This window comes from Eurytemora carolleeae, unplaced genomic scaffold (assembly GCF_000591075.1).
Source record: "Eurytemora carolleeae unplaced genomic scaffold, Eaff_2.0 scaffold1804, whole genome shotgun sequence".
Classification (NCBI taxonomy): Eukaryota; Metazoa; Arthropoda; class Copepoda; order Calanoida; family Temoridae; genus Eurytemora; species Eurytemora carolleeae.
The window spans coordinates 17018-38938 of NW_019397706.1; the positions used below are offsets into that span (position 1 = coordinate 17018).

At 34.9% G+C, this 21921-nt stretch overlaps 2 protein-coding genes across 9 annotated transcripts; both read right to left on the reverse strand.

The window, feature by feature from the left end:
* Positions 1-6: 6 nt before the first annotated feature.
* Positions 7-18848, reverse strand: LOC111715558 (forkhead box protein C1). Of its 8 annotated transcripts, none has more exons than XM_023490914.1 (7): positions 18811-18825; positions 16770-16851; positions 15215-15282; positions 14798-14838; positions 9216-9411; positions 4992-5177; positions 7-1093 (listed from the first exon to the last, which is right to left on the reverse strand). In XM_023490914.1, exons 5-7 carry the CDS (start codon positions 9405-9407, stop codon positions 287-289), a joined length of 1185 nt encoding a protein of 394 aa, XP_023346682.1. In that variant the 5' UTR covers positions 9408-9411; positions 14798-14838; positions 15215-15282; positions 16770-16851; positions 18811-18825; the 3' UTR covers positions 7-286. The 8 variants fall into 8 exon arrangements, with proteins under 8 accessions (XP_023346682.1, XP_023346681.1, XP_023346685.1 ...); XM_023490913.1 differs by having other exon boundaries at positions 14798-14885; XM_023490917.1 differs by lacking the exon at positions 18811-18825 and having other exon boundaries at positions 14798-14885; positions 16770-16888.
* LOC111715559 (collagen EMF1-alpha-like) lies at positions 15769-16862 on the reverse strand. Its single transcript, XM_023490920.1, has 4 exons — positions 16770-16862; positions 16504-16719; positions 16072-16341; positions 15769-15909 (listed from the first exon to the last, which is right to left on the reverse strand). Exons 1-4 carry the CDS (start codon positions 16860-16862, stop codon positions 15769-15771), a joined length of 720 nt encoding a protein of 239 aa, XP_023346688.1.
* Positions 18849-21921: the final 3073 nt, after the last annotated feature.

Genomic DNA, 21921 nt, shown 5'->3' on the forward strand with positions numbered 1-21921 from the left:
TAAATAATTGATTTAAATTTTATCACATGAACAATATAACCTCAGCTTTTGGCTCTGTTAACACGACGAAGGATTTCCTTACATGGATACATCATGGTTGAACTGCAAATATATTTCTAATTCACTAATATATTTATATATATTATAGGCCTAATATATTTATATATATATTAGGCTAAAATTGCAGCTTGATTAATTTGGCATATTGCTGTAGAGATAGCTTTTAATGTCCAGCTATGTACAGTACTGTATAGATTTGTACATTGTACATTGTACACTGTACAGTTTAATATTTCTCACAATCTTGATGAGGGTAGTAGGATCTATAGGGTGGGGTTCTGTAGGGGGCTTGGGTGCATGCTCCTGGACTGGGGGGTTTCCCCACCCCTTCAAAATATTCCCTAGGCTGATAAGAATGGTCGGGTTGGGTTGGGGAATGTCCCCCCGGCATGGAGTACCAGTTTGACCGAGAATATGCGGAGGACATCAAGGACTGGGGGAGACACCCTGCGGTCATATTTGATAACTCCTCTATACTGGAGTTGGTTGGGTACAGACAGGGGGAGTAGTGGGAGTATCCAGTCATATCCTGTAAGCCGGAAACGCGTGGATCCGGACTCCCGTCCCGTGTTGTCGTCATCAGACTGTCGACTGAAAAATTGTTGCAACCGGCGGCGACATCCGCCATTTGTTGCAGCGACGGTTCTAGGGACATTCCGGACATGTGAACGTGACTGAGTAAATGACCACTTAGCTCATCTTTGCCCAGGTAAGCGTGACTAGAGGGCAAAAGAGATTCTTTGCCCGGAGAATGGTTTTGATCAATAAGTCTCCTTGATGCAAGCTCATCAGCTAAACCACAATCCTCAGGACTATCTCCAGGTTCAATCTTTAGCTTGGAGGCGGAGAGGGGCGGATAGGAGTTCACCAACTCGTGTTTCAGAGGGGTCTCACATTTCTTAGAGTCTCTCTTCCCTGGAGGGGGGGATCTATGTCTCCCTGTATTGACCCCCTGGGCCTGACCCCCTGGTGAATCTGTCAGACCCCCTGTGTTGTGCAGCTGTCCCCTGCTCTTCAATATTTCCTCCTTCTCCTGCAACACCAAACCAATTAAAAGGTGAAAATGTGAAAATTGAGATTTTAAAGCTTCACAAATTTTCTAGTTGACAGATCAGGGGTAGCAGACAAATAGCCAGCCAGACAGACAGACAGAAATAGATAGACAAACATGAAAATAGATAGACAGACAATCAGATAGATTGACGAACAGAGAGGCAGAACTATAGATAGATGAAATAGAAAATAGAAAGATAGATATATAGACTGATTGATTGATAGATGTAGATTCTAGACATATAGGCAGATAAATAGATAGACAGAAAGACAAATTGATAGATAGACGAATAGATTGTGAATCAAGAGAAAAAACTCGCTTGAACAAAGGAGGAAAAGAACTGGAAGGAAAGACAGGAAAAAGCAATAATCTACAAAATATCAGAAACTATAGGTATATGATCGATAATTTTAAAAAAAGTAAAAATTTAGAGTAGGAATTTGAAATATTTATATATTGTACCCCCCCCTTCCCGCCTCTTAGAAGGAAGCATGTAAAAAGAAGAATAAAAGCTAGGGGAACAGGGGATTACCATTCGTCTCCTCTAGGTATCTTAGCTCAATATTTAACTGCTAAAGAAATCAGAGGAGGAATAAAAATAGGCTATGCAATTTGATCACATAAAATAAAATATTTTGGAAAAGAATCAATACATATTTAATTTTCTCTTTATAAACAAGATAAAATAGATAGGTAGATAAATAGATACATAGGAGGATAAATAAATAGATATTAGGTAGATAAATAGATAGATAGATATATACATAGATAGATAGGTAGATAAATAGATAGATACAGACTGTTTTTATGAATCCTATGAATTCTAGCAGACAGTAATTATGCATGAATCTTATGAACTAGCAGACTGTGAATATGAATCCTATGAACTAGCAGATGGTAAATATAAATCCTATGAACTAGCAGATGGCGAATATGAATCCTATGAACTAGCAGATGGTAAATATGAATCCTTTGAACTAGAAGTTTGTAAATATGAATCCTATGAACTAGCAGATAATAAAGATGAATCCTATGAACTAGCAGACTGTAAAGGGAGGTTAAGACAAGAAGGAGGGGAGGGGAGTAGGGGGATTTTAAAAGGATGGGAAAGATATTTTGAGTAATTATTTTATAAAATTTTAATTAGCATTTGTAGGTTTTAATGGTATTTACTGTTATTTTTAATTACTATTTTGAAACCAAGTATAATAGATAAAATAGTTTTATATCAACTATCATGAATAACACGTTTTGTATTCAAGTGTTATGAATTAAACAGTTTTGTATCCAAGTGTTATGAATTGAACAGTTTTGTATCCAAGTGTTGTGAATTAAACAGTTTTGTATCCAAGTCTTATCAATTGAACATTTTTGTATCCAAGTGTTATGAATTGAACAGTTTTGTATCCAAGTGTTATGAATTGAACAGTTTTGTATCCAAGTGTTATGAATTGAACAGTTTTGTATCCAAGTGTTATGAATTGAACAGTTTTGTATCCAAGTCTTATCAATTGAACATTTTTGTATCCAAGTGTTATGAACAGTTTTGTATCCAAGTGTTATGAATTGAACAGTTTTGTATCCAAGTGTTATGAATTGAACAGTTTTGTATCCAAGTGTTATGAATTGAACAGTTCCTTTCCTGGGTTTTAGCACCTCCATTAAGGTTTACTGCATCTAATTATTACAGTGTGAGGATGACCTAGATTTTTTATTTAACAATTTTACAACTTCTTAATATAAAACATAAGGTGCTAGCTACCCTACTGCTACACATATCATCGTCTTTTCTCATCTTTCATTTTTGTCGACCTTCTGCTATTTCTCATCAGTTCTGGCTTCTATTAATTTCCATTCTTAAGCTTAAGTTACAGGAAGGGTGAGTTGGAAGGATGAGTGGGAAGGGTGAGTTAGAAGAATAAATAGGAAGAATGAACAGGAAGAGTGAGTTGGAAGGAAAGATGGGTAGGAAAGATGAGGGGAAAGGCTGAGGGGGAAGGATGAGTATGAAGGGAGAGGATGAAGGACGAGTTTGAAAAATGAGCTAGAAGGATGGGTAGTAAGGATGAGTAGGAAAGATGAGTAGGAAGGATGAAGGTCAAAGAAAGAGTAGAAAGGTAGAGGATGAATGACGAGTTAGAAAAATGATCAGGAAATATGAGTAGGAAGGATGAGTAGGAAGGATGAGTAGGAAGGATGAGTAGGAAGGATGAGTAGGAAGGATAAGTAGGAAATATGAGTAGGAAGGATGAGTAGAAAGTATGAGTAGGAAGGATGAGTAGGAAGGATGAGTAGGAAGGATAAATAGGAAGGATAAGTAGGAAGGATGAGTAGGAAGGATGAGTAGGAAGGATGAGTAGGTAGGATGAGTAGGAAGGATGAGTGGGAAGGATGAGTAGAAAGTATGAGTAGTAAGGATGAGTAGGAAGGATGAGTAGGAAGGATGAGTAGGAAGGATGAGTAGGAAGGATGAGTATGAAGAGGAAGGATAAGTAGGAAGGATGAGTAGGAAGGATGAGTAGGAAGGATGAGTAGGAAGGATGAGTAGAAACGATGAGTAGGAAGGATGAGTAGGAAGGATGAGTTGGAAGGATGAGTAGGAAGGATGAGTAGGAAGGTGTAAATGAGAATGCTTGTCTAAGAATAAGTATAAACAATCTACTCTACTACCTGTATATCTGGAAACTAATTGGAAGGGGGAAACTATATGTCTGGGAGGGGATGGAAGGATGAAATCGAGGGAAGGATGAAAAAAAGGGAATATAAAAAGGGAAAGATGAAAGAGGATCAGAATGTAAGAGCAGAAGAATGAATGAGGAGAAGTATGAAAGAGGGAAAAGATGAAAGAGGAGAAGGATGAATGTTGCGAAGAATGAAAGAAGAGAAGGATGAATGAGGAGAAGGATGAATTGTGGATAAGGATCAAAGAAGAGAATGATGAGAGGTGGGAAGGGTATAAGAGGTAGTGGGCCAACCAATTAAAACAACCTACTCTGATTAGGCGGGTCCAAACTACATAGTAAATTGTGATTTTTTTATTTGTATTATCTCGTGCTTTGTAGTTGAATAAAAATATGAAATAAATATGAAGGATGAAAGAGGGGAAGAGGGAAACGGAAGAATTTTGCCAAGGGTGGGGGGATGAAGTGTGAATGGGGAGGAAGATGGAAGAACCGTAATTAAATGGGTTAAGAGTTACCTTCTTCAAGAAGAAAGGTTTGATGAGTAGGANGGGGGGGGAGGGGGCAGAAACTTAGGAATTCTGGCGGTAACTTATGGGAGGGGTAGACTGCAGAAGGGCATTAATACCTTTTAAATCATCAATTAAGTTTTCTTCGAATTTCCCCTTGAAGGGCCGACATGACAGGGAATAGGAAGAAAATTCAGATTGGGACGTTTAAATCCTCTAGGTGAGAGAAGTAAAGATAAACAAGCAGCATGGAGATTTTTAGCCCTAGTTAAAGGAGGAGATGGAGGAGAAGGAAGAGAAGGAGGAACAAGAAATAAAATAAAATGTGAAGACAAGAGAAGAAGTAGAACGGATCGGAATAAATAGAGAGAAACTATAAAAGGGAACTGACTGTATGAATACGACGGATTTAAGAATGGGAAAGACTAAAATAAGAATATTGAATCGGAAAAAATAATAATCTGTGGTGTTTAAACATATTGATGCAAAAAGTTGTCCTTCACTGTTGTGGAGTTTTTAATTTATTGAAGCAAATATATTGTTGATTAATTTTTGTATCAATAGAACAAATAAAGTGTCTTGAAAGAGAGAAAAAGAACTGAGTATCTACTGATATATCGAATGTGGGACGGAAGAATGGATTAGAATGATTTAGAATGATAAAGTACAGAAAAATCTAAAACTCACCACATATTTTCCATCCTTCTTCTTAAAACGTTTCCTTCTCCTGAGAAAGGATCCGTTATCAAACATATTATAGCTATCAGGGTCTAGGCACCAGTAGGATCCCTTCCCAGGCTTCTTATCATCCCTCGCTACCTTCACGAAGCATTCGTTCAGAGATAGATTGTGTCGGATAGAGTTCTGCCAACCCTGTAAATATGATGAGTTAAAGGGATAGATTGTGTCGGATAGAGTTCTACCAACCCTGTAAATATAATGAGTTAAAGGGATAGATTGTGTTGGATAGAGTTCTACCAACCCTGTAAATATGATGAGTTAAAGGGATAGATTGTGTCGGATAGAGTTCTACCAACCCTGTAAATATGATGAGTTAAAGGGATAGATTGTGTCGGATAGAGTTAAAGGGATAGATTGTGTTGGATAGAGTTCTGCCAACCCTGTAAATATGATGGTAAAGGGATAGATTGTGTTGGATAGAGTTCTGCCAACCCTGTAAATATGATGGTAAAGGGATAGATTGTGTCGGATAGAGTTCTACCAACCCTGTAAATATGATGGTAAAGGGATAGATTGTGTCGGATAGAGTTCTACCAACCCTGTAAATATGATGGTAAAGGGACAATAAGCGTAATTTCAACTGACCCTCAATGCAAAGAAGGTAACAGTACCCTTAACATATTTATCTGATGAATAATGTAAAAGATAGTGTCCTTTTATTAGGTTAAAAGTGTTTGATTCTGATAATTCCCATAAATTTCCTGCAGTAGAAATTCGCAAATCACTTTTGTACCACAATTGAAAATAATTAGTTTTCGAAATTATAAGCATTGATATATGTTTCATACTTGATCAGACAAAGCTACAAAGGGTACCGTTGTAAATCGGAGGTTCACTTGAAATTACGCTTACAGGGCCTATTGTCTAATTCCTACATCTTTGCAACCAGATTCTGCAGACCTCTGATATTTGACACTATAATTTATGTTAGATTAAATATTCAAAGCTTAAAATATCCTAGGTCTACACTAGCTGGTTGCAAAGATATAGGAATTAGAAAATTGATTTCGTGGCGTTCATTCATCTCCGTTTGTTTATATTAAGTCAACAACTAACCCTAATAAATCACACAATTTAACTATGCATAAACTGGCAAAAAAGAGATATTCTCTCAAGACAAAAAGCCTGAGTTCTAACTGTGTAATGTGTGTAATTACTTTTACAGATTTCATCATTAAAATATAATATTTCGCCACTTGATACTCAAATATGTATAACATGATTTATCACCAATTTTCTCCTTGACTTAATCTCCTCCTTCCGAGATGCCCCCTGCCTCCCCCCCGTGTCATCCCTACTTCCTTCCGGCCCCTCCCTTACCCCCCTCTGTCAATCATTTTCTCACCTCCCCCCTCCCTAAACCTCAATATCCCCATCGCCACCAATACGGGGGAAGTTTTCCCCAGCAACCCATCCCCAGGGAATTGAAATTGGGATTAAATTCCCATTTTTCAGACAGCTCTTTCCACCCCTCACGTTGAAGTGTCTATTTTTAGATATATTTGAACCCTGAAATATATTTTTATAAACGCCAATATTTTCTAACTTTAAACCACAGTATTTATAAGTGAAAATACATTTCAAACTTCTTTACACATAAATTTCACTACATGTGGATCATTCATTTGGTGTACCGTCGCGTTTTGCCTAACTTAGTCTGTTATTGTACTGTACAGCTTCCTCTAGCTGGTTAAAAGTCGGCCCAGTACTAGAAAAGAACCGGAGTTTACAGTGTATTAGGAAGACTTTTTTATATTTAAAACCAACTTTTAACTACGGCCTTAAAGGGATTGTCGACGTAATTTCTATAGAGTGACATGTCCGATTCACCACGGTACCCTTTAAACTTTGAAGATATCGTTGATAACGTTACCGATCAGTAAGTAGGAGAGTTTTATCTGACGAAGGAACTAAAACTAATTCCTTCGAGTAAATAATTTTCAAAATGGCAAAAAGGTTTTGAAATTACTTTCAGTATAACATTAAATTTTCCATATAAAGTTTTGAAACTAGCCGCGGTGTGAATTGATGATTTTAAATTACCGCGCGGTGTTAAGTTAATGAAGTATGACATGTTTGAAATTTTGACAGATTTAGGGACAGTTTCTGTCAGCTGGGATTCACCTAGACTTATACAATATTAATTTATCGTAGTTTACAAAGGCGCAACTACAGATTTTAAGGGGGGGGGGGAGAAATTTTACGGTTTAAAGGGAGTTGTAGAGTGGGGGGATTACCCTTGAATGCTTTACCCTCTAGAAATAAATTAAGTACCAAAAATGCAGTGTCATGTTTATTTACTGACCCTGTACTGTAGAATGAGCCTGTCGGTCAAATATTTCCTAAATGTGAAGCGGAGTTTTTTTTTACAAATTTAGTCTTAACAGACCGGTGTGAAGGGGAATATGAAAAAGAGGAATGGGCGAGGGGGGGGGGGTAGAAGAATGTAAAAGGGATGTCAAAAATATTCTGGAAGAGTTGGGTGAGGGATTGGGGAAGAAGGTGAAAGGGGTGTCTAAGAAGATTCTAGAAAAGGAATGGGAGAGGGAATACGGAGAAGAGGGGAGGGGGGTGAGAGAAGAAGGCATGAAAGGGATGTCTAAGAAGATTCTGTATATTAGAGGCATGGGAGAGTGAATTCGGAGATGAGTGGAGGGGGGAGGGGGGGAGAGAAGAAATAGAAAAGATTCTAGAAGAGGTGGGAAAGGATGAAAACCAAACCTAGATTTGTGGAGAGGTTGAAAACCAAACCTTAAGATTTGTGGAAAGGCTGAAAACCAAACCTACAGATTTGTGAAAAGGATGAAAACCAAACCTAGGTTTGTGGAAAGGTTGAAAACCAAACCTATAGATTTGTGGAAAGGATGAAAACCAAACCTAGGTTTGTGTAAATAAAGGATGAAAACCAAACCTATAGATTTGTGGTAAGGATAATAACCAAACCTAGGTTTGTGGAAAGGATGAAAGCCAAACCTATAGATTTGTGGAAAGGATGAAAACCAAACCTAGGTTTGCGGAAAGGATGAAAACCAAACCTATAGATTTGTGGAAAGGATGAAAACCAAACCTACAGATTTGTGGAAAGGATAAAAAACAAACCTAGATTTGTGGAAAGGATGAAAACCAAACCTATGTGTGTGGAAAGGATGAAAAAACAAACCTATAGATTTGTGGAAAGGATGAAAAGCAAACCTATAGATTAGTGGAAAGGATGAAATTGAAAACCAAACCTATAGATTTGTGGAAAGGATGAAAACCAAACCTACAAATTTGTGGAAAGGATGAAAACCAAACCTAGGTTTGTGGAAAGGATGAAAACCAAACCTAGGTTTATGGAAAGGATGAAAACCAAACCTAGGTGTGTGGAAAGGATGAAAAACCAAACCATGAAAAAGATAATGGGTTATAGACGATATATTTAGTTAAGTATGGACCTACAGTAACTTTTAGAAGTGAGTGGACATTGACCATGGTTTAAAAACTAATCCTTCTCAACTATAAACTAACCTAGTTCAACCTCTTCTTAAAGTTACAGTTGTAGCTTTCTTTCCAATAAATCCGGCTGGGAATCATTTGATTAAACTTTGAAACCTAATCAGCCTAAGAAACCCGGTTCTTTTGACTGAAGTTTAAATAAACAAAAACAGATCTTTGTTTATTTACGATATCAAAGGAAAACCGGTTCTCTGGAAATATGCATTTAAAAACTGCATTCCATAATACATCTAGGTTATAACAAAGATGTCAACAGAACAGAAAGGATTGAATCAGGTGTAGAAAATATGGACTTAGCACTTAGTAAACAGTACTTTTACTATGAATACGGTTTATTCATTGAATTTTATTGAATTTGTTTGAATTTGATTAAATTTGATTGAATTTGATTGAATTTGATTGAATTTGATTGAATTTGAACTCTTGCTTCTTGTACCTCGGGAATAGATAAAATTGTACAGTACTGTTGTTGCTAGGATTAATCGTCCCCTTAGCTTAGGGAGCTGGGCTTAGATGTATAAAACAAAAATCTATGAGATCTCCACCTCCTCCTCAAAAGTCCCCCTGTCCCTACCATATTTTTCTTAAAAAATAGAGATGATTTTTACGTCCTTTAAAAAGTTGCCCAACGGTCGGTCCGATACTTCAAATAAATCCAAGTTTCCAGTTCTATACCTGCTTGTTGTCCCTGTAGTAGGGAAACCGCTCCATGATGAAGTTGTAGATACCGTTGAGCGTCGCCTTCTTGTCCGGGGCGTTCTGTATCGCCATGGCGATGAGAGCGATGTATGAATAGGGGGGTTTTACCATATCCTTGGGAGCACTGTGCTGGGGTACTCCGTGGTAGGGTCCATAGGGAGAACTCATATACCTAAACACAAATATGGTTTATATAAAAATAAAAAGTATGTACAATGCATTATTTTATGTAGAAACATTTTCAACTTTAACGTGGTTATGCTTTTCTACCTTTAAACCTTTAAAGTTTCATATTATCTATCCTATCCTATCCTATCCTATCCTATCCTATCCTATCCTATCCTATCCTATCCTATCCTATCCTATCCTATCCTATCCTATCCTATCCTATCCTATCCTATCCTATCCTATCCTATCCTATCCTATCCTATCCTATCCTATCCTATCCTATCCTATCCTGTCCAATCCAATCCTAACCTATCCTATCATATCCTATCCTATCCTATCCGATCCTGTCCAATCCAATCCAATCCTATCCTATCCTATCCTATCCTATCCTATCCTATCCTATCCTATCCTATCCTATCCTATCCTATCCTATCCTATCCTATCTACCTATATCTATGTGTGACAGGGTATGTTTGTATATCAGACTTCTCTAATATATAAACAAAGTATCAGGGAGCAAAGCTAGCGACCGGTACATTTACAATCTAGGTTCAGCTCATGGGAACCCTGTTTTTACACACGTAATTTATTATATTAAACAACCTTGACCCCAGACACAGTACAGAGGTCCCTAAAATGAAGTGAAATGGAACGTGGTGATAAATCGGTCTTTACACTACTTCAGATCATTTGCAAAAACAAATCCCAACCCTGCTCTTTCCCTCAACTAGAATTATTTAATTTTCTTCTCAATATATTTTGTTTTAATGTTTTAAGAGTAATATGGATTTAAAAAATTCTAATAAATTGTTGAAATGTAAAAAGCTAGTAAGTTAATTGTAAACTAGAATCAACTTAAGGACTGCATGATGATACTGATGTAAACAAACACCTAAATGTAATACAACACACATCTAGAGACCATCACTTTTAACTTTAACTTGTCTCCGCATTTAGTTCATTCTCTTTCCAGTTGTGTTTTTTTTTGTCTGAAATATGTTGCTTTACACATTCCACATTTTTATCGTATCCAAATTTTTATTTATTCACTTAAAGTCTTGGTCTAAAAATTACCAAAATTCCCCAAAAGACATTTTTCATTGAAAACAAAATAATAATAGGCGCAAAGGAAAATATCAAGGTTTGACGGCATGATATAATTTATAGATTTTTCTACTTTTCTTCTCAGAACTATCGCGGCAAGCAAAATAGAGAAAGAGTTGGGAGGGGGGCAAACTGAATCAAAAATTTAAAAATTCTTTGTGAAAAATCAGAACCTAGATATAGCCCCCCCCCCTAGTTGCGCCCATGCTTATCTAAAGTTGAATTTAAACTGTTTAATTTATGATATAAGAAGCCGACGCAGAACCCCAAAAAGTTCACACGTCTTGTCAGATCAGAATTGCAATAAAATCCTCAAAATTAATCACTCTGTAAACATGAAACACAATACGCATAATTTAACATATTTTTTTCACATCATGTACGCATTTATATTCTTTCAAGCTTTTCACATCATGTCCCCATTTATATTCTTTCAACTTTTACAATTGTAGATTTAGCCAAATAAAGCCCCCCCAAAAAACTTATATTAGGAATCAAGCTTCTAATGTAACGTTCAGAATTTTTTAGGTAAACTGCAACCACGTAATGAACCACTAGACCGATTTGTCTCAAATTTTGATTGGGGAACTCGGTAGAAACACGGGAATGTTCTGAGCTTGATTTAAAAGTTCGAGGTTAACTTCTTTTAGGGAAAACTTAGTTTCATGAAAAGCTAGTTCAATATGAGGACGCCATGAAGTTCTTAAAATGCTTTCAATAATACTCTCTAAAAACTGAATTTAGTCTTTTGTACAATGTATGTATAATGTTAAATCTTTCAACAGTTATACAAAACAATTTACGAAATAAAGTTAACAGCTAATGTAAACCAAAAATGAAAGTGAATGGAATGAATAAATTCTGTACAGACGTACCGAAGTCCTATCTTTATGGATAAGTCTGTTCAAAAGAAAGAAAAAAAAACAAGAATTAAAATCTAAACTTATACGTTGTCTTCCCACTGAAAAAAAACACTGATTAGCGTTGAACTCTGTTTTTTAAATTTCCGAAATACAATTTGGAAATAGAAAAACTTTAAGCTTCAAATCCGCGAGAATTACTTAATATCTCTTATTTTTGAATTCTTAAAGACAATATTATGTGGTTAGTATTAAGAAAACTTATTTTTGAAATGAAAATTTTAGCGCTATAGAATTTATATTTACATGTCGGGAATTTTCTCAAACTAGTAAAGAAACCATTTTTTTTCAGTGCACTTACATTACTCTTTTCTATTTTTTATGCTTTTGTCTTCCAACAAAAAATAAGCGTTTATATTTTAAAGATGTTTATAGAAGGGCCACTGAACTATTAGAAAAAAACAAAACCATTAAGATTAGAGGTTCCAGGAAAGATGCATAAACGCCAACTATAAAATAGATGATTAAAAATTCATATTTCTCCGCAATTTTAATTACACAGATTAACGTTAATGGCGTGTACTTAAATACTTCTCTGGCTGTGCTGCTTATATTTTAATTTTAGACCTTTATGCTTAAATAAAATACTCTCTACATAAAGAATGGGATGGTAATAAAAATGGTACATATATTTAACTCAAGCTTTTTTATAATGCACTTTATAACCCTCTTTCAATTTTGGTTAGATCAAATATAGCCTCTTTTAATTTCATGTTTTTTTTTCTTCTAAATCAAATCTATTCTTAATGTGTTCGTATGGATGGGATGGGTTTGAACATTATTAAGCATAATAGTATTGGGAAAAAAAACAAAGGAATCAAATTATATTTTTTATAATCCTTATATCTTTAATTTTCCATAACTATGAATTGTGAAAGACGAAATAGTCAAATTTTGAAATTTACACCGTCAGGTAGTAAGGATTAAGGGATTAGAAAATTAAAGTTAGTCGCTGGGTTAACCAGTTCCTTTTCCAAAAAACTCAAAAAAACCGAAATTGATCGAAATAAGTTTGAAAACAAAATTTAAAAAGATTTGGTGGTTACTCACCTTGAGGTGACGGCAGGATGTGACGAATACTGATCATAAGGGGAGTAGGAGTTAGATAGGTTAGGAGTCATACTCCCTAGAGGTTGAAGGGAGGAGTAGGCACTCCCGACCCCTCCTCTCCAGTAGGAGTCTTGACTACCAAATAGTGAGTTTGAAAGACTGTGCATGGTTTCAGGAGTCAGTTTTAACTCAGGGTGCAAGATGCATACGGGTTTAATGGATATTTTCCTGATCTAGGGTTAAGGTTGGATATCAAGGAAGGGTTGGATATCAAGGAAGGATCACACTGAATCTGTTTGTAAACCTATATCCAGGTTTTAATTTGTGTACTCTTGGATTGTTTTGTTTGTTTTCTCATGTTTGTATATTTAGCTAATACTCTGGAAAACCCCCCAAAGAGTCAAATCGTCCTGATTTGAGAAAACAGATTAAAGAATGCAGACGGAACTTGCACACTTGGTTTTCTCTGTAAATATACAAATATTTTCACAGGAATATAACTTCAATGTTTTACTAGCGAGGGAGTGGGGTGCGGGGGGAGGTTAGTTTACGAGATTACATGAAAACAGTCCGTCTACAGATTCAATGTTTCTTTTCATCACATTTCACAAAGGGAGAGAAAACAGTAGAGCCGATAGAGAAAACATTGTTAGAATTAGACCCTGCTTAAATCAACAAGCAAACTAGATAGAAACTAAACCTACTCTTCGGCCCTCTTCCCTTCACCCAGAGCTAAGGGGCGCGCATACAGGGCGGAGGGAGAGCGCCGCCCCCCCCAGCCTGGTCAACCTTCCGGCCTGTACTCCGGTCGTACCGGCCTGCCGCCCAGATTCAACTTTCATTACACGGTTCGACCAATCAGAGATCGGAAAGTTCGGAGATTTTGTCCAATGAAGTTCGCGGATTACATTCTGTGAGAGGATGATGCTCAGAATGTTCAATGGTACTCAAACCTTCTCCCTCCTCCCTGGCCGACCATTGGTTCTGGTAAACCAACACTCCACTAGGGGGATACTATCGGAGAGGAAGGGGGGGGTGGTATAAAGCAGAGGAGCAGGGGGGGGGGAATTAAATGAGAGGAGGGGAGCTTGTGTCCCCTGAAATAACAAGACTGACAATAGAGATATTTTATACATCCATGGTTCCTCACTCAAGGGGCTTATATTCAATACTCATTCATATATCAGGACCCAGAGGGTTGGTATAGTGGGGTGAGATGCAAGGGTTGAAATCGTTTATAAAAACCATTAACATTTAGATTAATCGATATTATTTGCTACCGTTTTTATATTTATTTTCATTTAAAGTTTGTGAGCTCTTGTCCAACTTATTTACAGAAAATGGATTAATATGAAAGAAATGAAAGGATCAAATGATCAAAGAATGAAAGAATCAAGGAAAGAAAGGGTGTAAGGATCAAGGGAAGAAAGGATGTAAGGATCAAAGAATGCAAGGATGAAATGATCAAGCAATGAAAGGATAAAGAAATGAAAGAATCAAAGAATCAAAGAATGAAAGGATGAAAGGATCAAGTAATGAAAAGATAAAAAGATGAAAGTATGAAAGGACCGAGGAATGAACGGATGAAAGTATCAAGGAATGAAAGGATGTAAAGATCAAGGAAAGAAAGGATGTAAGTTTCAATGAATGCAAGGATGAAAGGATCAAGGAATGAAAGGATAAAGGAATGAATGAATCAAAGGATCAAAGAATCAAAGAATGAGAGGATCAAGGAATTAAAAGTTGAAAAGATGAAAGGATGAAAGGATCAAGTAATGAAAGGATGAAAGGATCAAACAATGAAAGGATTAAAGGATCAAAGAATGAACGGATGAAAGGATAAAGGAATGAAAAGATGAAAGGATCAAGGAATGAAAGGATTAAGGAATTAAAAGATGAAAGGATCAAAGGATTAAGGAAAGAAAGGACGAATAAATCAAAGAATGAAAGGATAAAAAGATCAAGGAATGAAAGGATAAAGGATCAAGAAATGAGAGGATGAAAGGATCAAAGAATGAAAGGATGAAAGGATCAAGGAAAGAAAGGATGAAAGACTCAAGTAATGAAAGGTTGAAAGGATCAAGGAATGAAAGAATGAAAGGATAAAAGAGCGAAAAGATGAAAGGACGAAAGGATAAAAAAAGAATGAATGAAAGAATGAAAGGATGACTTGATGAATGAATAAATGATAATGAATAAGTCAAGAATAACATCTCACAACTGGTATTTCCTCTCTAGCAAGAGGATGAATGAATGGGTGAATGTATGGAAGGATGAATGAATGATAACGATAAAGTGTTTAAGAATAACACCTACCAACTGGTATCTCCCCTCCGGCTAGCAAAGTTTAATCAACTCTAGAGAAAATATAATTAACTTTCAGCCCTCTCTCCTCTCATCTAACCTAATCCAATAAATGGAATATACATGTCACGTGACACCGTCGTTATATGAATTAAAATGATAGAATTTAACCCTTACTACTGTACGATGTACAATGTACATAGTTGACCTTTCAGATCACGTCAAACTAAAATAAATTGTACGTGAAAATCAAATTTAAAATTTAAATCTTACATGTTTTCAAACGTAACTCCTCTCTCATTGAAGAGCTAAACACAGAAAATATTTGGGATTTCTAATAATATGTAAAATGTAACCAAATAAATTTGCTTTTCTAATACTTGTACATGAAATAAAAGCAAATGGAGCCACGAGGTCACAAAGTCGTACCTGCAATTTCGTATAAATCTGATCCTCTCTCTCTGTTATAGTTCACAGTGAGATAGGACTAACTGAAACTTTTAAAGAGATTAATAATAAGTTTGAACAGTAAACATATTAAAATCAACATTTTGTGAACATACATGATAAAATATGGAAAATCAATTCAAATATTGTCAAATCTGGTTTTCATTTAGAGAAAATAGTAATATTAACATTTCCATTTCCATATTAAAGAAAGAAATTGGACATTTTTGTAAATTCTAAAATCGTCAAAACAACTAGTTCAGATATTTTCAATGCTGTTTTATAAAAAGTATACCTATAATGAGCTTTCCCGACCTAAAATATGTTCATACGTGTAAACGTTTTGATGGTGATGATCAAACAAGTAAATTTACGGATTTGATAAAAATTTGTATACGCGAGAGGTTTTAAGATAACTAGGTAGTTGGTCAGATATTAAATACTCGAAGAATGCCCCATAAAAAAAACACTTCTCATTCAATTTCAGATAAGATTCTGTTGAAAATTGCCTTAAATAATTATAAAATATGTTTATATCACATGGGTCCTGTTGCTAGTTTATCTCCAACCTCTCCTGAGGTTAGTTTAGCTCCAACCTGTCCTGTTGCTAGTTTAGCTCCAACCTCTGCTGAGGTTAGTTTATCTCCGACCTCTCCTGAGGTTAGTTTAGCTCCAACCTGTCCTTAGGTTAGTTTAGCTCCAACCTGTCCTGAGGTTAGTTTATCTCCAACCTCTCCTGAGGTTAGTTTAGCTCCAACCTCTCCTTAGATTAGTTTAGCTCCAACCTGTCCTGAGCTTAGTTTAGCTCCAACCTGTCATGAGGTTAGTTTAGCTCCAACCTGTCCTGAGGTTAGTTTATCTCCAACCTCTCCTGAGGTTAGTTTAGCTCCAACCTGTCCTGTTGCTAGAATATCTCCAACCTCTCCTGAGGTTAGTTTAGCTCCAACCTGTTCTGTTGCTAGTTTATCTCTAACCGCTCCTGAGGTTAGTTTAGCTCCAACCTGTCCTAAGGTTAGTTTAGCTCCATCATGTCCTGAGGTTAGTTTATCTCCAACCTCTCCTGAGGTTAGTTTAGCTCCAACCTGTCCTGTAGTTAGTTTATCTCCAACCTCTCCTTAGGTAAATTTAGCTCCAACCTGTCCTGAGGTTAGCTTAGCTTCATCCTGTCCTGAGGTTTGTTTAGCTCCAACCTGACCTGAGGTTAGTTTAGCTCAAACATATCCTGAGGATAGTTTAGCTCCATCCTGTCCTATTGTTTGTTTATCTTTAACCTGTCCTGAGGTTAGTTTAGCTCCAATCTGTTCTTCGGTAAGTTTAACTCCAACCTGTCCTGAGTTACGTTTAGCTCCAACTTGTCCTGAGGTTAGTTTAACTCCAACCTGTCCTGAGGTTAGTTTAGCTCCAACATATCCTGAGATTAGTTTAGCTCCATCCTGTCCTGAGGTTAGTTTAGCTTCAACCTGTCCGGAGGTTAGTTTAGCTCCATCCTGTCTTGAGGTTAGTTTAGCTCATGTCCTGAGGTTAGTTTAACTCCAACCTGTCCTGTGGTTAGTTTATCTCCAACTTGTCCTGAGGTTAGTTTAACTCCAAGGTCAACCACAATTTCTCGTCCGAGCCACCTCAAAATCATCGTCCTTCCAATACTATCTTTTTTAAATGTTCAACCCTTGCAAGTAAAATATTTTTTTTAAAACTGGCGATGTTAGAGCATAAAACATGATCAGGCTGAAGTATTGCAGGGATTTTATCATGTTGGAATCTTCAAATGGTCTGTAATCTTTCCATTTCCATCTATATAAAAAAATCATTCATTTCTAATATATTTACAAATAAAGGCAAATTTATTGTTCTTATACCAAATCACTGTAACCCGGATTTATCCAAGTAGATAATAATGTGGAAATTACATTATTTAAATAATTTTCTACAATTTATTCATCACAACCCTATGAATTCAAACAATATTTTTATTGATAATCCAAATGTTTAATTTTTAATTAAAGAAGCATTAATGTTTGCTGCCCGAGTGGAGGGGGGCCAGCCAAATTTCCCCTTATTTTCTCTTCAGATCCACCTCAAAATTCTTGTCCTTATTTGTAGAACATCATTTATGGAGCATATTAATTTGTTCGCAAGTTTAGAAATTCTTTGAGAATATTCAATATTATGTTTTGGCCCTAATGTCGCCAGATTTTCAAAAAATATTTTTATCTGCAAGGGTTGGACATTTTCGCATATATCACAAATTCGAATCTTGGACGCGTTTTGGAACATAAACCAACTTTCAAACAATCCATAATTTAAAAATATTCAGAACAAAACGCACTTTCGTAATTAACAGAATAGCCTAAATCACTGAAAATATTTTCTAAATTATTCTAAAATTTGTTTCCACATTATAATTTTAAATACGGCGAGGAGAGTAAAACAGATTTGAAGTTTACTCCATTTTCAATAAAAAATTTTCCGCATTTTTCTGTTTTTTAATTGTAAGAACAACATAATATTAACATTATAATTTTTCAATTTTAGTAGTTGTTATATTTTTAGATATCAGAACAGAATGTGTTTTTTTTTACATTTTTATTGTTTCATTTAAATTTTACCGTATGCAAAAAAACTTTTCTTAGTTACCACATTCTGTAAATGCTTGAAAATTATCATAGATTCAAATCTGTAAAATGTCTCAAAACCTGACACTCAGTTTCAAGACCGAGGCAAATCACGGTTTGGAACTTTCTTCCCCTGTATTATTAATATATATATCTATAGTATTACTTATTTAAATTGAAATAGAAAGTCGTCTTTATTATATTGATCTACTTTTAATTTGACAATACACGTGTTTCCTATTTTAGAACACATCATATAATCTCCTTTTTGATATAACAATACACATGTTTTCAACTTTAGAACACATCATATATTCTCCTTTTTGATATAACAATACACGTGTTTTCAACTTTACACATCATAAATTCTCCTTTTTGATATAACAATACACGTGTTTTCAACTTTAGAACACATCATATATTCTCCTTTTTGATATAACAATACACGTGTTTTCAACTTTAGAACACTTCATATATTCTCCTTATTGATATAACAATACACGTGTTTTCAACATCATAAATTCTCAAATAATATTTTCTTTCTATTTAACAATACAGTGGTTTCCTATAAAATATTTTACATTTGATTTCACATTCAATACACGTACTTTCGACTTTAGAACAGGACACGTACGTGTTTCCTACTTTAGAGCACATTGTTTCTTCTTCTTTAATTTTCTTTAGAACACTTTTTAATGTAACAATAAACAATACATGTTTTCCACTTTAGAACACAAAATATATTCTTCTTTTAATTTAACAAAGCACGTGTTTTCTTCTTTAGAACACATGATATCTTCATTTAAATGAACAATACACGTGTTTTCTACTTTAGAACACAACAAATATTCTTCTTTTAATTTAACAAGCACTGCTTAAAAGTTATAAGTAAATTATATCTTATTCTTATTTTACCAGAAGACCCATATATTTTAACATATTTGTGTTGCCAACTGTAATATGTACCTGGTTCAGAGTAAGATTTAATCTCTCATTTTATCTTCATTTTATCGGGAAACAAATAGTTTATTTATTCAAGATCTAAAGGATTTAAAAGTTAAACATAGAAATTTATTAAAACAATTCTAACGAATGAATAAGAATTTAAACTATAAAATACATAAATTAAATAATACGTGAGGTAGATTGCTAGGTTGAGGTAGAGAACTACATTAGTACATATTGCTATGAATATTTGAAAAACGAAGATTTTTAATAACATTTTTTATTTACATAATTTAACGTATGTAAATTTGATGAGATTAATCAAGTCAAACATTTTTATATTTTTAGATATTTTGACAAAACCCTCTAGAAAAAAGTATTTTAGAATTGAGGAGGTAATCATCATGAATTTTGCATAACCTAAACTGAGAACTTATGAAGGAATAAGTTCTCCTTATTCCGTCAATTATTAGTTTAGGGTTGTTTCTTCTGTACTAAAATGGGTAAAAATGGGTAAACAACTTTCGGGACATCTGTGAAAATATGAAAATATTGCACTGTTGTACTACAAATCATTTTCCAAAAGCTTAAATAAAATGAAATCTTTAATTTACCAATTTGAGTACATTGAAGCAGTATTATTCTAACTGTGAAGAAAATTAGTATTTTTGTAAAAATAATTTTATAAAAATGTTACGGAAGACAATGACAATTTCGACTCAAACTGCGACAAAAAATAATCTTATGACAAACAAACGTGCATACAAGCTCGCTGACTATGAAACTATAAAAAAGCCATAGATATGAACCGATGGTCTCTGTTTCATTCCACTAAAGAGATGTATTACTTATCTCTTTGTTTGCTGAAACATGCTGCTTTAGATTCCCTGCTGTAGTTGCAGCATGTTTACAATAATCACAAGGATTTTTACAATATGATCTGGCTTATTCATTCATTATAACTACATGCTTCTTTAGATTTCCCGCGGTTGTAGCAGCATGGTTACACTTAGTGCAGGGATGTCTGATTCCTTCGTATTTACTCTTTTAATGAATTTTCAAAACACCCTTTTTATTGCTGCAAAATGACATTGATCACAGGGATGTATCCCTTCATGAACATTTTCTTCCAGATTTTTCAGATCCATGATTCTATATCTAGAGGTCACGTAATTACATTAATCATAATAATATTTCTCTTCGCCATGATTACTTCGTATGTGTCTCCTTAGATCTTTCGACGAACTAGAGAAATAATCACATTCCGCACAGGGAAATCTTACTCCGGCATATCTGACTGCAATATAATGCGACTTAAAATTTTACGGTTGTTCCAAAATAGTCCAACTTAGCACAAGGATATCTTAACCCTTCATGTACACTTTCAATATGTTCTTTTATTAAAAAGTGTGTTCATCACATTTTTATCACTGTGATATCACACTCCTTCGAAAATATTCTTGCAATGTATTTTTAGACTGCTTGCTGAAGTTGCAACATATTTACACTGGTTGCAAGGAATTATCATCTCGTGTCAGTCAGTCAGTCACATTTTCCCTAGTACTCATTCGCCTGTATAACATTTTGCCTGTATAACAGTTTGACTGTATAAAATTTTGCCTTTATAACATTTGAGTTTATTTTTCGCCTATAGAACATTTTGTTTAACTCTGAGACTGAATCAAATTTGTGATAAGGTTTTTAAATTATATTCTCAAAACATAAAAGCACATCATATTTGTCTGTATAGAATGATAGAAAACACAAATTTACTTGGCTGCCCTGCTCAACTCATTTCCAATTAGTTTTATGTACTCCTGCCTTGGAGTAGTCTCAAATCCTTAAAAAAAACTTGATCCGTTCCACGGCTTGCAAGAGATCTCTGGTTTTTTTTTGTAGTCTTCTATAGAGCATTTCCATTGATGTTTGTCTCTATCTATGCCTCCATTTCCAACAGATAAATAGTTGTTTTTATCAATAATGGAAGGCTTTCCTTTTTTAGATACTCCAGCTTAGATAAGTGCAGCCATATTTTCAAGAGAAAAAATACAATTGAATTATCAAATCAGTTTAGCGGGTTTCCTGTTTCAAAGTTTGTGAGTGGTTCAAGAAACTCTGGTTTAGGCGTAAAATACAATTAAATTCTTTATAGGCAAACTATTATATATGCAAAATGTTATGCAGGCAAACTGTTATTCAGGCAAACTGTTTTACAGGCAAACTGTTATGCAGGCAATCTGTTATATAGTCAAACTCTTATACAGGCAAACTGTTATACTGGCAAACTGTTATACAGGCAAACTGTTATGCAGGCAAACTGTTATGCAGGCAAACTGTTATACAGGCAAACTGTTATGCAGGCAAACTGTTATATAGTCAAACTCTTATACAGACAAACTGTTATACTGGCAAACTGTTATACAGGCAAACTGTTATGCAGGCAAACTGTTATGCAGGCAAACTGTTACACAGGCAAACTGTTATACTGGCAAACTGTTATACAGGCAAACTGTCATGCAGGCAAAATGTTATACAGGCAAAAAGTTATACAGGCGAATAATTACTAGGCAGAAGTGTACCAGGCAAAATGTTACTGATCCGTGTTTAACTTGAACATGATTTTTTACTTGGTCCTAAACAGCTGCTGTATAATTATACTTTTCACAAGAAAATCTTTCAGTTTTATAGATAATCACAACATGTCTTTTCAGAAAACCTCTAGAAGTTACTGTAAATTCGCATTGATAACAGGGTTAGGTCCTTCTTTGCTTTGTATTCATGGATTTCCTAGATCTGGAGTTGAGAGATTCTAGGTAGGCATCAGCATCTAAACATTTAAAACAGTGATAGGCGATTATATCAATAAAATGAAGACGACTTCCGTTTTCAATTTTGATTTTTATCAACCTCTTAAACAGCATGGATACCTATAAACATAGAAACCAAGAGAAGCTTCAATTTAAAAAGATTCTTTTTGATTACTTGTAAACGTGTAATTCGAAAAAAGCTTGTTAACAATCAAAACTTAAATAAAAAAGTCGTAACGTAACATTGTATTGATAAAATCGCTTACCATTGTGCAGTGTAACATAAAAAATGTTAAAATATTGACATTTAGAAAATGTGATAAAC

Bases quoted from the DNA above. Each gene is read 5' to 3' on its own strand.
- LOC111715558 (XM_023490911.1), bottom strand. From the start codon at position 12,648: ATGCACAGTCTTTCAAACTCACTATTTGGTAGTCAAGACTCCTACTGG. The intron at 9,412-12,481 runs GTGAGTAACCAC...ATTTGTGTTTAG, and splicing joins CATCCTGCCGTCACCTCAAG to GTATATGAGTTCTCCCTATG. The intron at 1,094-4,991 runs GTGAGTTTTAGA...TTGGTGTTGCAG, and splicing joins AGAAGGATGGAAAATATGTG to GAGAAGGAGGAAATATTGAA.
- LOC111715559 (XM_023490920.1), bottom strand. From the start codon at position 16,862: ATGATTTTGAGGTGGCTCGGACGAGAAATTGTGGTTGACCTTGGAGTT. The intron at 16,720-16,769 runs GTTGGAGTTAAA...ACCTCAAGACAG, and splicing joins ATAAACTAACCACAGGACAG to GATGGAGCTAAACTAACCTC. The intron at 15,910-16,071 runs GTTGGAGCTAAA...ACCTAAGGACAG, and splicing joins ATAAACTAACCTCAGGACAG to GTTGGAGCTAAACTAACCTC.